Genomic DNA, 15626 nt, shown 5'->3' with positions numbered 1-15626 from the left:
TCTGAAATCGTGCATTTAAAGACGAGCTGAAAGCTGCCCTTGACAGCATCTCTCCAAGTGGCTGAGACTCATCTCGTGTCTTAGCTTACCCGAGATAATTTGGAGCTCATCACCAGAACAGGCAGTGGGATCATTTAGAACTGGATGGAAGGTCAGCACCTCTCTTGAAGTATTTTGTCTTTAACTATATCAATCTCCACAATCAGGAATATATAAAAATACAGAGAGACTTTTCTAGGCATTGTCCAACTCCTGTTGCAGACACCAGAATCAATGTCCTCGACTGACTACATTGGAACCAGTGCTAAAGTAAATGGAGTTGCTCCAGGTTAAGAAGAGCACGTTCAAGAGAAGAATAAGGCCCACATTTCCCAAATGTCACTGTGTATAAGGAGTTAAAAAAGGTTTCTATGACTGCATCAATGAGACATGATCAGATGGTATGTTAATCTCCTTCAAAATGGAAAACTGGAGAGAAAGAGCTAGATGTCATTTAAATTGTAAGACTCTTAGTGAGGGACTGGCACTAAGTGTGCTCGTATGCATTTGGCACAGCCAAAGTCAGCTTTAACCTAAAAAAAAAAAGCCACAAATTCAGGCACTACTAGATAACATAAAAATGACAGTGCGCAGTTGTGATGACGGTCCCTCTCAACCGGTATCCTGAGATGTTGAGTCTTACAAACATCTACTGTACATAAAATACATTGCTGATGGTACCACAGCACTTCTCAAAATGGATTTCACAGTTTTTGTAGATGAAGGGTGAAATGAAGAAAATGAGACCTGAAGTTACCAAGTGTGCAGTAGCTTGTGGAATATGTGAAAGAACCAAAAAAGGACCTGGAAGCTCTTCTTTTGGTGGCAGATTGACTTCATAGTGTAAAGGCTTTGCTAGAACAGATTGTTGAACTACCATTTCTGCATTTTATTTAAGATAAGATGGAAATGGAAAACACTGAAAAATCCCTCTGAATCAAAAGAACAAATGGCAACAGTAGCAAAACAGAGCTTAATCTGGGATCAAAAAAGAAATCTGAAAGCAGAAAATGAAAGAAACTTGTTGGTATGGTAATAAAATGCTTTATATTTTAAGTTGAATAAAAAACCTTACTATCAAGGCATACAAATAGAATAAATATAGCTCAATTTTAAGAATTAAGAAATAGCAACTTTTCCTACTGATCTCAAGTGGCATGAGAACACCACAGTAATTGCTATGTTACACATCCACAGCTAACCAGTTAGATAGCTAAGAGCTTTGGAGAGCTGCTTTAAATTGGGTTTACTACATATCATCAAAGAATCAGAGAGAAACTCAGCTGAAGTTAGCTTTCAGGGTGATCTTCAGACAACGAAAGGAAAGGCACTTTATAAACACATCATAGCTCTAGCACCGTTTTACTGTCAAAGCATTTTGCCCATAGCAAGCAACGCTGTTCTTGAAGGCAAGCTGCGTCTGTACGGAGTTCAGACGAGAGGAGACCTGACTCCAATCAAGAGAATGGCTGTTTTGGCTTCATAATGTGTTTTCCAGCCCTAACTTTAATTTAAATCAAATGTCCATCTTTCTTGCTGTTCATGCAATGCAACCGCAACACATGCTTAAGTATAGGAAAATTGCAAGCGCCTAACTACATCAAATCGTGCTCCCATCTCGTCTGGAATGTACATCAGGCAGAGGATAATACCTTCTCTTTCAGAAGAAAGAAACTATTCTCCATCACTAATTCATTTAGAAACTGTTCCGCGGATCTAGCCAAACAGCTGCTGGGCATGGAGATCTGGACAATCAAACAGGTCTTTTCTATTTCTGAACTCAGAAATCTTCCTCCCAAGCAGAGCAGAAATGTCAGAGACTCCTTACAGAGCTGTGTTATCAGGCCTGGCATCTACCAGGTACAGAAAGTGCAGACAAAGTATTCAGATAGCAACACACCTCATGGTATTATCTCTGTCTCTAAATTGCCCCTCCAAGGCAGAGCTCTGCTCCATACAGACGCCTTCCCATCCCAGCAAAAGCCAGGAATTTTTTCATCGTTTGAATGTCGATAGAAGGGACAAATCCTAAAATGGACGATTTAATTTTAAAGCAGTGTCTCTTCCCGACCCCCTGGAACAGCAAATTTGCAGGTCAGTTACAAGCTGCTTAAAGAGGCCTTTCATTTCAGTGGCTCCAGCGGGGCTGTCCCTGTCGTTTTAATGTTACAGCCCCAACCTGCCGCTGCTTTTCTCTTTGGTGTTCTCACCCCACGAGGCAAGCGACTGTAGAGCTCCTGGGATTTGCAAAAACTGTGTGTGCACCAAACCTCAACGCGTATTGTTGCTGCTGCCGTACCGTGTGTCTCTGAATATTTGAAAAGGTGGCAACAAGTCAATCAAAAAGTGGTTAATTCAAATGAAAACCCGCTTCTGGTGCTTAATACATTCTGTTATATTTTGTTTGTCATTATCTTTCAAGACCAGTGACTCAGACCTGCAAAAGCTTCAAGCTTGATCACCACGTTGACACGATACCAGCCGCTCAGCTTTCAGGGACTTCTGTTTATGCCTTCTCTCCTCTTTGAAAAAGCCCAGCAAGATTAGTGAACCTCAGACTATTAAAAATATATATATCTACATAAAAACGCACATGGAAAATAAGGAGGTGATTGGTGACAGCCAACATGGCTTCACTAAGGGTGAGTCGTGCCTGGCAAATTTGCTGGCCTTCTACGATGGGGTTACATCCCCTATCCCTTGTGGATAGGGGAAGAGCAATTGATGTTATCTAACTGGACTGGTGTAAAGCATTTCACGCTGTCCTGCATGATATCCTTTTCTCTAAACTGGAGAGACATGGATCATGGATCTTACCCACTCGGTGGGTAAGGAATTGGCTGGATGGTTGCATCCAGCCCCTCCAGCACACATCCAGAGGGACCTGGACAGACTCAAGAGGTGGGGCTGTGTGAACCTTATGAAGTTCAAAAGGCTAAGTTCAAGGTCCTGCCCAAATCCCAAGCCCAAATCCGGGCTGGGCAGAGAATGGCTGGAGAGCAGCCCTGAGGAGAGGGAGCTGGGGGTGGTTTGGGGTGAGAAGCTGGACCCCGCTGTGGGGCCAGGCTGAGAGAGCTGGGGGTGGTGGGCCTGGGGAAGAGAAGGCCCTGGGGAGACCTTACAGAGGCATTCCAGTACCTAAATGGGGCCTAGAGGAAAGCTGGGGAAGGACTCTTGGTCAGGGCTGGGGGGCCAGGACGAGGGGCAGCGGCTGGAGCCTGTCAGGGGGGAGGCTTCGGGAAGAAATTGGGAAGAAATTCTGTCCTCTGAGGGCGCTGAGGGCCTGGCCCAGGCTGCCCAGAGGAGCTAGGGGTGCCCCAGCCCTGGCAGTGCCCAAGGCCAGGCTGGGGGGGGGCTGGTGGCAGCCTGGACTCAGGGGACGTGTCCCTGCCCATGGCAAGGAGTGGAATTAAGGGGGCTTTAAGGTCCCTTCCAACCCAAACCTTTTTATGATTCTATGTGAAAGTCTTAAAAAAATAGAAACTCTGGCTTTCAGCCTTAAACAAACGATTTAGCAAGTGTTTCAGATGAATTTAAAAGATGAACTGTCTTCAGCAAAGAAATTGAGAAACAACCAAATGCCTCGTTGTTTACATGCAGCTCTGCCTGCCTCAGATGGCCACCCATGACAGTTGTGCCTGAGCATCTGTCACACAAAAAGGATTGGCAAGAGCAGCATTCTGGAAGTCCCTAGCTCCTTGTATAGATAGGTAAGGACTTCAATGGGTGATTTTTAATATTTATACAGAGGATTGTGATATGTATGATTCTGTGAAGCCCTAGACATTACTCTGAAGCATTTCCATGAACTGATCAGTGTATAAAGAAAGAAAAAAAAAAAAAGAGGAAATGCTATACCACTGCCATGGGACCAGAGAGGGGCTGGGGGCTCCTCCTTGGGGATCTCCAGCAGCTGCCTGGACGTGGGGCTGGGCCCCCTGCTCGGGGTGGCCCTGCTGGAGCAGGGCTGGCACCACAGGGACCCGCAGCTGCCCGACACCACCAGCCACTCCATGATCCTGGGATCCTGTGACCTGACCCAAAGACCATCCAGTTGAACGGAAGTGTCCCCAATGACCTCAGTTTGCTTTTCAGGATGAAAATGGTCATTGGCAAGTAATGTTCCTAACATTGATAGGGTGTTATATAGGTTAGTCCTTCCTGCTTGTGATCAGTTGTACCTTACCACTCAGACGGTCCCTGGGGCATCAAAAAGAGCAAGATACCGCTTAATTGAGAAAAGGTATTTGTAAGAAATTGCAACTAAGCAAAAACAGGGGGAAAAAAATACTGTAGGAAAAACAACCACTTGTTTTGCAAACAGACCAGGTTATTTAAAGAATGAAGCAGTTCAGTAAATAACTGCGTAGTTTTTATCTGAATGCAAAACATCTAAGCTTAACTTAGTGAAAGCACAAACATTTTGACTCCCTGATTCTTTTTTTTTCCTTTTGGGCTAGGTGATACAATTCTCATCTGCAACTTGACAGGATGTAGAAAATAATTACAAATGAAAAGGTTATTCATAATTTTTAAATGAGTTAATTAGTAAACCCCGCCAGAGTCACTCATTACAGTAATTAATAATTGATTATACTTGAAATTAAACACAATTTTTCATCAAAATCTAATTAAATATCTGTCTTTTTGCTTGTTGATTAGAACGCTGGGTCTGGTAGAGACAACCTTTGTTAAATATGTTTATGCTGAATTGAACCATTGAATTTGATTTTTAATAATTGATAGTTCCTTTAGAAATTAGTAATTATGACCCATAATTACAGCAGTTCAACCTGATCAGCATTTCTGGCACCTCGCCAGCCAGCCACGGAGCCTAGCGGATGCCACAGGATTCATCTGAATGGGGAAAAAAAGGGAGAGTACTCAATGGACCTACCTTTCAGCCACATTAAGCTGTGGTTTTTAAAAGCCTGATCTTTCCAGAACTCTGAAAAAGGGGTTTGAGCAGGGGAACAGCGAGCGGCAAACCACCAAACTCTTCTTAATCTATCAAATGGCACGTACATCCTCCGTCAGAATGAACAGGCACCGCTGTTCTGAGTTACAATACTCCTCTGACACACTGAGATAATGTCCAGAGGAACCATGTTCTGGGCACGGGGAGAATACCAGACAAATGAGAAAGGCGAGTCCAAATGTACATAGCAAATGATGAAAATTGACTGCATATTCCATCAAACTGCTGCTGATTTAATGTTGGTTAATTAATCATTTCTGCTCCTCTTACGGAAGGCATGAAAGTGACCGAAGTATGATACAAGGCAGGAGTGGAGAAGTATCAGTCATTAAGGAAGTGTACATAAAAGGAGCACAGTAAAAGCAATCCTTTGTGGTAGTGCTAATTACACTCATGTGAAATGAAAGCAGAAATCTTTCGATCCAGGCTAAGATTTGTAATTCTAACCACAACCTTTTATAGATCATTAGTGCACAGGAAGCCACTATGAAATCAAAAAGACTCATTTGCGCCATGAGACCCGGGCATTGTTACCTATGATCACATCTCCAAGTGTCTGACAACTCGAGTTTGCACCGCTGACAGCTTACAAGAGGAGTGGAGGAACGGACCTTTCTAAGACATTTGTAAGACAAATATCAGCTCTGACTGAGGAAAAGTAACATTAACACCCCAAGTTTACAGAAGGCAAAATACAATTTTCACTTCTAATGTTTCAATTACTTTCATAATGAACGCTGACAGCCCATAAATTCAGATCATGCACAGCTCAAGGAAAAAAAATGCTTCACCCAAATAGCAAATTGTCCCCAGTTCCCCCTACTTAAAAAGGCTCTGTTGGACCACAATCTAAACTCAGTCCTTCCCTATTCCTTCACGCAACCCTGAGAATTTCAGCATAGTTGCTTAAATGAATGGGAAGTGCCATGAAAAGGTAGAATAAAATGTGTTAGGATTTGGGTTCTGACCCTGTCAGTCAATTGCAGAGAATTCCCACTGACCTGGATGCGGCCGTGATTAGGACATGCACCTCACTGCCTGCTTGAATCAGAATTTTCTGGTTGGTTTTAGACAACCTGGTGGGTTTGTCTCACTCCAGTTACGCTTTTCTCTGCAGAAAGCGAGCAGTCTGCTCGGTTTAAAGGGAGGACAACGTATGACTTACACTCTGCTAAGCCCTTCTGGCTCCGTTATGCGTGTTAGGTCAAATATTGCTCCCTGCCATAGCACTTCAACCTCAATTAAGTCAGCGGAGGCCTTATCTCCCCATTACCGCGTATCATGAGTTTGACCCTCTGGTTCCTAAGCGTTTGCATCATGTGTGAATTTGTAGAGAAAGGAAAGAAAAGCAGAAAAAAAAAAAAAAAAAAAAGGAAAATAAAACCAGAAATAGGCTTACCTATGAAATACGCCAGGAGGATCACCAGTGTGACTGAGATGACAATGGCACTCAGGGCTGCGCATTTCCAGTTACAGTACTTATAGGGTTTCTTCAGGTTAAAGGCAGGCCTAGAGAAGGTACTTCTAGGAAGGGGCCTAGGGGGAGGTGAGTACACAGTGCTGGACGTCAGGGGATATCCCGGCGACGTGGTACAAAAAAGGGGAGAAGTGCCTCCAGGTTTAAACAGGAAGTGCCTGAGGGAAGAAAGACCGACAGCAAGTGATTCCTCACACAAATCGAAGCAGCAGGGGGGGAGACGTGGGGTGAGAGGATGGCGACTGCTGCCGGGACGAGGAGAGCAGCTCCACATAACGCTGGCTAAAGACACGGGCAGCATGCACGGAAGAGAAGAATAAAAACCAATGGCAAGTCACACAGAGTAAAGGAAAACCAAACCGAACGAACGATTAAAAAAAAAATAAAATACAAAACAAAACCCAGCGCCAGCAATGCCACGGAGAACCCTTCAAGGGCAGGAGCCCCCCTCTGTGGAAAAGCTGGCGTTGGGGTGACACGGAAACCCCAAGCAGAGCTACGACAGACTGGTGGCACGGGCAGCACCGAGGGCCTGCTCCCGCTCCTGGCTGGAAGGCAACAGCAGCGTAGGTTGTAGTAAGGAAAAAGGGGACTTCACCAATTCATTGATCACTGCATGAGAGCGTTTTTTTCGTATTGCATCGCTGAATGGAGATGGGGGAGGAGAGCTTAAGCCATTCCGTAGCACCCAAATTGTCACAGAGGGGAACATTCACACTGCCTCCACCTGGACAAGGTGATGGCTGAAAGCATCAAATCCAGAGCTTGAGTCTTGCCTACAGGCAGCGGGGAGAGGCCCCTGCTTCCACAAAGCACCTTAGTTTGATGCCTCTTTTTTATAAAAGTGTGAATTACTGTCAAAGGCAACAGTGTTTCCTGTCCAGTGACACGTTGGGAGGCGCCGTGTTTTGCCCGTTACTGCAACCGCAGCCTGAGAGCCAGCCCATGAGGACTCATGAAAATGCAAATAAAAACCACTGCAGACCATGAGCTCCTGAAATGAAATGTCCCGATGGGAGTTCCTTCCATGGGGATCCTGAACGGAAAACCTGCTTTGGGTGGGACGTGATGAAGTGCAAGGCATTCCAGTTGTGGGAATGAAATTTGGGAAAGGGATCTGGCTCTCCTCTCACCATGCTGATGTTGAACACAAATGCTGCTTGTGAGGACTGAGAAGCAGACCCCCGTACAGTTTGCACCTTCTGCTGTGGTTTATGGGGCCGGACTTGCAGCCAGCATAAATCAAATCAGCATGGATCCGAGGGAGTCAGTCGAGCCAGTGGATTATACCAGACGTGACTCTCTTTTCCCCTTGAAGTCACTCGTGCAGTCACGGGGAGAAATGTCACATGCAGAAACATCACCATGCAGAAAAGCCACAGATTTGTGCGGGATAAAGTGACATATAATTCTGCGAAACAGGTGTTTGTACTATTACAGCCATGGTTTTATGGGTACTCAAAGCATGGCTGCTGAGCATTAGAGGAAGATTCATTATTTCTACTAATGCTCTACATCAAAACATTCATTTGTACAAGGACTCAGATACTTTTCTGTGCTTCAGGAAGTATTTGTTTAGGCAGATGTATCTGGTCTGAGCAAAGAGGTACCTGCAGTGTTCGAGCACATCAATTAGATCTTCAGTTAAGGGCGGCTACCAAATTACAAAGTACCACTACAAGAGTGACATTTTTGGCACTGTCATGTTAGAAGCTGTTTATAACTTAAAAGTTAAGAGATTAAAAGTTAAGTAAAAACGTCAGAATGGGCGGCTGAGTCAAAATCAAAGGCTCAATTTAGATACCACTAGTAGACACTGTACCTTTTGCATGATAAGGTACATGAAAAATACCAGCTTAACAATGAAAGATCAGGCTGCCAGCACAATAACGGTTTAAGATCATTATCAAAATTAAATTAATCTGGGTTTATATGGGACTCGGAATTGCTGTAGGTACTTCTTACTAATGCAATGACTTTCAAAACAAGGGGAAAAAAAAGCAAATGGAATGCTGTGGATCACTAGCATATTAATGAGCCTGCCATTAATGTGTACAGGACACATTGCTCCAGAACCTCATTTTTTTAAAGCCAAGATGGAAGAGGCCAGCAATGGTGTTGCCCTTAAACATCATGGATGTGACCAAATGCTTTCATGCAAGGATCATGATGACTGTACATTAAACAGGAAGACCACGTAAGTGTCACATACCCATCATTGTAAGCACCGTCATGTCGGGAGGAGGTGAGAATGTCCATCTCAATGAGGTTGTCCTGCAATGTCTCTAGGAATGTCTGCTTTGCTATGTTTCTACATACATATGGAAACATGAATGAAGCCAGTGAGTCATGCATATATGAAGTGTGATCTTATAAACCACAATGGTTATAGTGCAGTTGTGCATGGAATTAGAATGATGGACCATATATTTATATGTGTAAGATGCTACACATATACATATATAGCTTCTCAGAATGTTCACTTCTCTCTATACACAGCATTTATATGCATATACACACACATAAGCACACGCCCATGTGCGTGTATAAAAAAAAGTTGTCTTTGTTCATTTCACATTATTTATTGCCAGTGACACATGCAACCTTCTGAAGTGCTGGATTCAGAAAACTAGATTTCAATCCAGCACGGCTGTAACCTTGTTATGCTCCTGCATCTGAGTTATTGTTCCTCTGAAAAGGCACACCACAGTCTCTGTCTCATTGTGGCTGATACCTTGGTAGCACTGCTCAATCCAACATCCTCATGGATCTCCAGTGAAAATCTGCACTTTATTTATTTATTTATTTATTTATTTATTTATTTATTTATTTATTGCTTAAGTTTCAGTTTTGCATTTGAGAACTCTTCAATTACTAACTTGATGAATTTCTTTTTCTCTGTGGACCAATGAGACCTTCGTATTTAGAAGTTCCCAAATGCAGGTTTTGCTCAGCAGGCGCATTCAGAATAAAAAAAAAAAAAAAAAAAAAAGGCTTTTGGTGATAAGCAGGTAGAAGTTGGAAAAAGCTTATGCTGCAACCCAAATTCCAATAGCAGAATACTGGCTGTAACCTGGATAATCCAGGCAATAGGTGAGATATACAGGTCCCGCAGGTGAAAAAGCCTGGGTTTGATTTTGCACACAATAATGGTATTTTGCAATATCTGGCCTCCCCAGCACGTACTCCGATGAGTCACATTTCGACCTATATATACTGAACTGTTTTGTACTTTTAGAGGAGAATAGCAGGAACACAAAGAATTAAGTCAGAGGCACAGCTGGGAACAGATTGTGTCTTTCTCACCTTCAGGCTTGGTTCTCAGGACCTGACAAAAGAACATTCTTCCCATCGTCTTTAAAACAAAAACCAGTCCTGATTTTGTCCGTGCCTGTTTTCAGCATCAGAACTGAATCTAAGCCTGAATGTGAATAAATCCCCTGGCCAAAACTAGCAAAAGGAACGTAACAGCATTGTGACATTTTATCACTTATGCAGGATTAAGCGCTTACAGGATGTAAGTGACATGATGTGAACTCAAACGAGAACTCCTCTGTCAAAGAAACTGGATTCGGGTAATGTGCTATACCAAGGGAAACCAGCCCTGTCACATTATACAAACCTTGATACTGTCTCTTCTGAAATGTCCTTAACCTTCATATTCATTTCTACCTCCTCCTCTTCCTGCTGCTAATGCCAGCACTTGTTTTGTTCAACCCACTGCTTCTGGAGGCCTCTGGGCTGCTTTGACAGCATGGATCTACTCCTTAATGTGAATGAAAGTAAAGTGACTCCTATTCCTAGCTTTGGAGTAAAGTGGACCGACATGCATGAGCTGTGTGCCATAGCACTCAAGACATCCCCAAGCGTTTGCTGCTTCCTCACATTCCCTAGGAATGCAGGAAAGGTTGGAAGTTGAATTCAACGCAAAAAAGAAGCAGTGGATGCGCATGCACCGAGCGTTTAATGGGTAAGAGGCAAGGCACCTAGGGACACGCTGATCAATAGGAGTTGATCAGAAGTAAAAATCCATGTCAGATTGGGTTCATGAATTTCGGTTGCGGATTGTCAATAAAGCAGAAGGGGTGAGGGTTACATAATTGTATAATGCGTGGATGTGTAACAGCGAGGCGGCTGGGTCACTGATGGGACTAATGCTTGACTGTCCTCACCGAGGGCTGCACAAATGCTGCTCCTTTGGAGATGACCTGTGAAGAGCTGCCTGTTTACAAACCACTCTCCCTTCTCACTATGAGTTGTGGTGGCAGGAGCTGACCTTATGTGATTGCCACGTGAAATTTCCTGGGAATGGAAGTCCCCTGCAAGCTGTTGGTTTGTCAACCAAACGTCCGTTTAGTTGGCATTTATTTGCTCCTTGCAAGGTCAGATGTAAAGGAACAGAAAGGATGCCACAGAAGAAGGAAGAGCGAGAAATAAATATGGGGAGAACTGACTTACCTGTCAGGAGGGAGTGCTGAGCAAAGATCTTCTCATCACAACCTTAATAATATATTGCTTTTAAAGCAACAAAAAAGGGAGCAGACAGGAAAAGAAAGAGGAAGAAGGAGAAAGAGAGAAAAGGGAGTATAGGGAAACTAAAGAAGAGGAGGGAGAGAAGAGGAGGGGCTCTTCCTCTAGCAACATAAAGTTTTCAGATATAGGGTATGGTTATCGTGTCAGTTGTATACTTGTACTACACATCTCTGCTTGCGTTTGCGTTACATGATGGAAATTTCCAAGCAGTGACAAACCACCCTAATTTTCCAGTTCTGAAAACTGCCTGCAGTCCACAACAGTCAAAGTCAAGCCTCTTCAAACTCTGGGGTGCTTAAAAATCTGTAACTGTAGGCACGTTTCACAGCCTGTGACAAACTCTCTTTAAAAGACGTGGCTTTTTCTTCGTGTTTGCTCTCTCTGTTGACTAATATGGAATTCAAAAAAAAAAAAAGGGATATTCAACAGAAATACAATTCCATTTTTGACATGAGATTACTATAATCTCCTATTGCTATACTTCAAAGGCCTTAATTCTTGGATTAATGTCTCTTGGTCAGGATTTATTTCTTACATATTGGACATTTTATTCTCTTAGGTGGAAGTCTTTTTTTTTTTTTTTTTTCTTCTTGTTTTGGTTCTAAAAGTCTTTGCAGTGGGGAAGGTCAGCTTCATGAAAGAGGCGAAATGGGGCATCCAAGTTTGCCAAACAGAAGCTTGGCCTTTTACATCTGCAGACATCCCACCAAAGGAAATGGAAGATCTCTGCACGTCGGAAAAGCAGATTATTAGAGCAGAGATTTGTCTCAGATTTACCAGTCATCTATGCAGTGCAGCCTCTGCATTATGACAAAATTATAGCATGCTTTATTTTCTTAATGTTTGTTTAGTGAAGGAAAAAAAGCCTGTCTGTCATGCTCTGTGAATGTGCTCATTTGCAGTTCAGCATACTTTTCCAACATGTTCGTCATCTGAAGGGATACTGGGCTACATTACGCCCTTCCATCCAGTGTGTCAAAAGCCACATCAGTCTCTAAATGACCTGTTTTCTACTTAATATAATAGTTAAATTGAGGGTCAATTACAAATATGAGTGATTTGTGATGCGAGTGAAATCCTTAAATGATGCAGAAGGATCTCTTCATGCAAGTAGACCTCCAAAGTCTAGTTGGGTTAGGGATAATAACAGAGATAATGACAACCCAACTTACTGAAAGAATGGTCTGCTTCAGCTCCTGAAAAATGTTCATCCCCAATGTTTTCATGGGGAAGAAATAAGGACAGTTTTTAAGGATGTACTTGTTTATAATTTAACAGGTATTGTTGAGGACTAGCCAGATAATTGTTCTGTCTACAATCTCCTGCATTTACTAAACTGTGGTAGGGTTGTCTCTCCATCTCATCCTCTGATCACCACTAGAATTGGACAATTGGGGGCAGGATGTTTTCAGGAAAGAGTTTTTATCTCTGACATTCCTCCAGCAGTCAAGATATTCCTTCTCAATGGAATGTGTTGTGTTCGGAAAGACTCTGGTCAGATACAAGGATGTCTTGGCACTATTCAAACAGTGAAATATGTTTTCTCTGACAAATTTACATCCTGGTTTACAAAAAAAAAAGGTACGAGGGACGCTGCAGAAATGTAAAAGATTACTCAAATAAGGGCTGCATAAGTATGTTATAATGCAATATTTTTTTCAAAAGAAACAATACATGAAAGTCAGGCCTTGGGTATGTATGCTCAAGAATTAGGAAGACAATATAATTACTGAAATTGTTGCCAAATCACACTCGCAGTAATTGCTTATAATTTTGTCTTAATCTTGTGGAGCCAGCTTCTTAGTTGGGTCTTTTTAATCAAGCAGTTGCCGAGAAATTAATTATCCTTAAATGCCATAAAATGTTAGATTGAGGTCTGTTTTGGAAGTTTCAGGGGGCCAGCAGATACAGCTACTTCTCTAGGAAATCGACAGTCATTAATTTTTAAAAAATATTTTCTTAGCAGAAGCTGGCAAAACTGGGCACAGTTTGTCCCAGGATACAGAAACAGCCACCACTGATCTCGATGAGATTCCCACAGGCAGTGAAGCAACAGCTTTGGTCCTTGGCTCGGTTTTCAGTCAGTTTTTGCTGCCTAAAATCTTTCTTGTTGGTTTGAGAAGGCAAGTCAAACAAGGCAAAAAGGCAGCTAAGTCAATGCACAATATTTGGCCTAGAAGACCTCCCCAGACTGAAGAAGATACTGTGTATGGGGCTAAGGGATCCAGCATCTCCAGGGGCTTCTCTGTTCCAAAGGAAATGATGAAGCAAAACCTCTGGAGAATGTGAAAACAGAGTTTCAAGTGGGACTACTGGAAGATGCCCTCCCGATCAGATGGAAAGACTGAAGCTGAGGGGGAATAACAACTCCCCTTTCCAGAACCTACCTATCAGGGAAAAAAAAAGCCTAATCAAAGCTATCAACTAGATAAACTCAGTGCACTCTTCCCACACCCTTGGTATATTGCATAGGTGGTGAAGTATTTAAAAGCTAAATGGAAGCATCATTAATTGACTAATGTGTTGCTATCCAGTGTTGTTTGCTTGCTGGAGAAGTGTTGTAGAGTAGTAAAATGCAGCAGCTGACTTCTCCTCAGTAGGTAAAACAAGATCATCCTTTCCTAAATGACGTACTACAACAGCATCTGCTTGATGAGGCACAGCTAGAAGGCTAAATCTTTTCAATATATTGACTGATTTCGGTTTCTTAAATAGGATATTGATTTATCCTATGACATAGGAAGAAAAAATATTAAGGGAAAATTAAAAAAAAAAAGAAGAACATTTTAATCTGTGATCCTGATTCCAATTTTAAATGAGGAAAAAAAACCTTACAAGCAGCTGTTAAAATATAATACTTTTAGTTTATGAAAGAAGAGCAATTTCCTCTTCTCCTAGTCCAAATAAAAAAGGCACAAGGAATAATAAACAGAACTCAAAATATATCATCTAAAGACCAGTTCACAAACTGAATGCTACCTATGCAGATGCACATATGTTCATAACATCCAGGCAGAGCACTGTAGAGTACTAAAGAAAGTGACTTACCTAGTCTCCAGTGGGATGTTGCTGTTAAGTAACCAGTTGTCCTGAGCATGGGCTGGTTCTTGAGTGCTGGCTGGTTGTTCTCCAGAAAGAGAGTGGTCCGTGGGAGCTGGGCTCGGGTTGCTGCGAGGAGTGAAGTTCCCTCTGTTCAGGGAATTGATGGAGGCAGCGTGATGTTGATTTGGGGTGTGAGCATGGGATATCGGAGGCGGTGGAGTTCTGAGTCTCGAATGGTTTTGAACATTTGCAGGATGATCTAAAACAGAAGTGAAATATTTTTAAGGTCCATGATCTGAGTTACTCCATGCCAGACTCCTTTCCGTGCAGGCACTTCTAAAATGTAGACAGGCTGGGATGCCACATATCCTAAATCAAACTCAAAAGGCTAACTTAGACTTGCTCCATATGTCCTAATGACACATGCATTGATCCACTGGCTGGCTGGAGAAATACTTCGGTTTCATGCAAGAAAGTTATGAAAGCTTAAAGCGCTGCAAAAAGGCTGTCCTGACAGCCAAGTTAACTCCGATGAACAACTGCAGGTTGCAAACTGCAATCTATCTGTGACACTGATTTGTGATAAAGCATGAAAAATACAACCAGGCTGGATAGATAACACTTAAGAGCAGTTTTATGATGGATATACAGCTCCCAGTGAAGTTTGTTCTGCCTGTTTTCCCCAAGAACTTTCAATAGTTAAGCCAAGACAAGGACCGAGAATACGTTTAATCATAGACTGAGTTTAGGGAAGGCCATAAAACTGTGTCAGGATCATACAATTTAACAAAATCCAATAGTTTGTATTGTTAGATACGTGCTCAAACTGAGTAAAAAATGCATATGGCATGAAAACAGAGGTGTCAGGAAAATGAAACAACGTATAGTGAAGAAAGATGTAAAGAATAGCTGTGGTTATCAGTGATAGAGCTGCTCGAATAAAACTCCAGATACTATTGTTGTTAGCCAGGAGTCTGAGGGAGGGAGATTAAGGAAGGCAAATGCTTAGAAAAGACCAACCTGGTGCTGATTATATCGGTGTTTTTAGTTTAGTGCCTAACCATTTCTACGTGTTTTCTGGAAATGAAGACAAACTAAAATGTTTGATGGAACTCGAGGGAGATAGACAGCTCAGGAGATGGGATACAGAAACTTGCTCCTCTCTGACATTAGTAGTTTTATGCCTGTAAGTTAGTGATACACAACACTTATCTGATGCTTTATCTGGGGAAAAAAAAGTATCCATCTGATACTTACCAGCCACACTTCACGAAAAACTAACACTCATTTACTCTCTAATTAGAAAGCTCAGGATTGAATGAACTGTACACGGTCCTAAATTACAATGAATGGTATCAAAATTACCATGGCATTTAATGACACCTATGAAATCTGGATTAGGATCTAAATCTTGGATTCACGGGAAAGCATTTACAATATCTGTGTAGCCTCTTGAATATTTGGACACATAAAAGAAGATTTAAAGGTGTGAGAGATGCATCCCATCCCTTTTCTCCTCACCCTACGTTGACTCAAACTGCCTCATCATTAGCTATG

At 42.4% G+C, this 15626-nt stretch overlaps 1 protein-coding gene across 6 annotated transcripts in view; it reads right to left on the bottom strand.

The window, feature by feature from the left end:
• The window catches only part of TENM4 (teneurin transmembrane protein 4), a 554777-nt gene that overhangs the window by 190837 nt on the left and 348314 nt on the right, over nt 1–15626 (bottom strand). For all 6 annotated transcript variants that reach the window (XM_032196280.1, XM_032196305.1, XM_032196313.1 and 3 more), the window contains 3 exons: nt 14076–14328; nt 8707–8805; nt 6417–6652 (listed from right to left, as the gene is read on the bottom strand). In XM_032196280.1, coding sequence (XP_032052171.1) covers nt 6417–6652; nt 8707–8805; nt 14076–14328 — 588 coding nt within the window. The remainder of the gene's footprint in view (nt 1–6416; nt 6653–8706; nt 8806–14075; nt 14329–15626) is intronic.

Source organism: Aythya fuligula, chromosome 1 (genome assembly GCF_009819795.1).
Source record: "Aythya fuligula isolate bAytFul2 chromosome 1, bAytFul2.pri, whole genome shotgun sequence".
Lineage (NCBI taxonomy): Eukaryota > Metazoa > Chordata > Aves > Anseriformes > Anatidae > Aythya > Aythya fuligula.
This window is presented reverse-complemented; position numbering and strand designations above follow the sequence as displayed.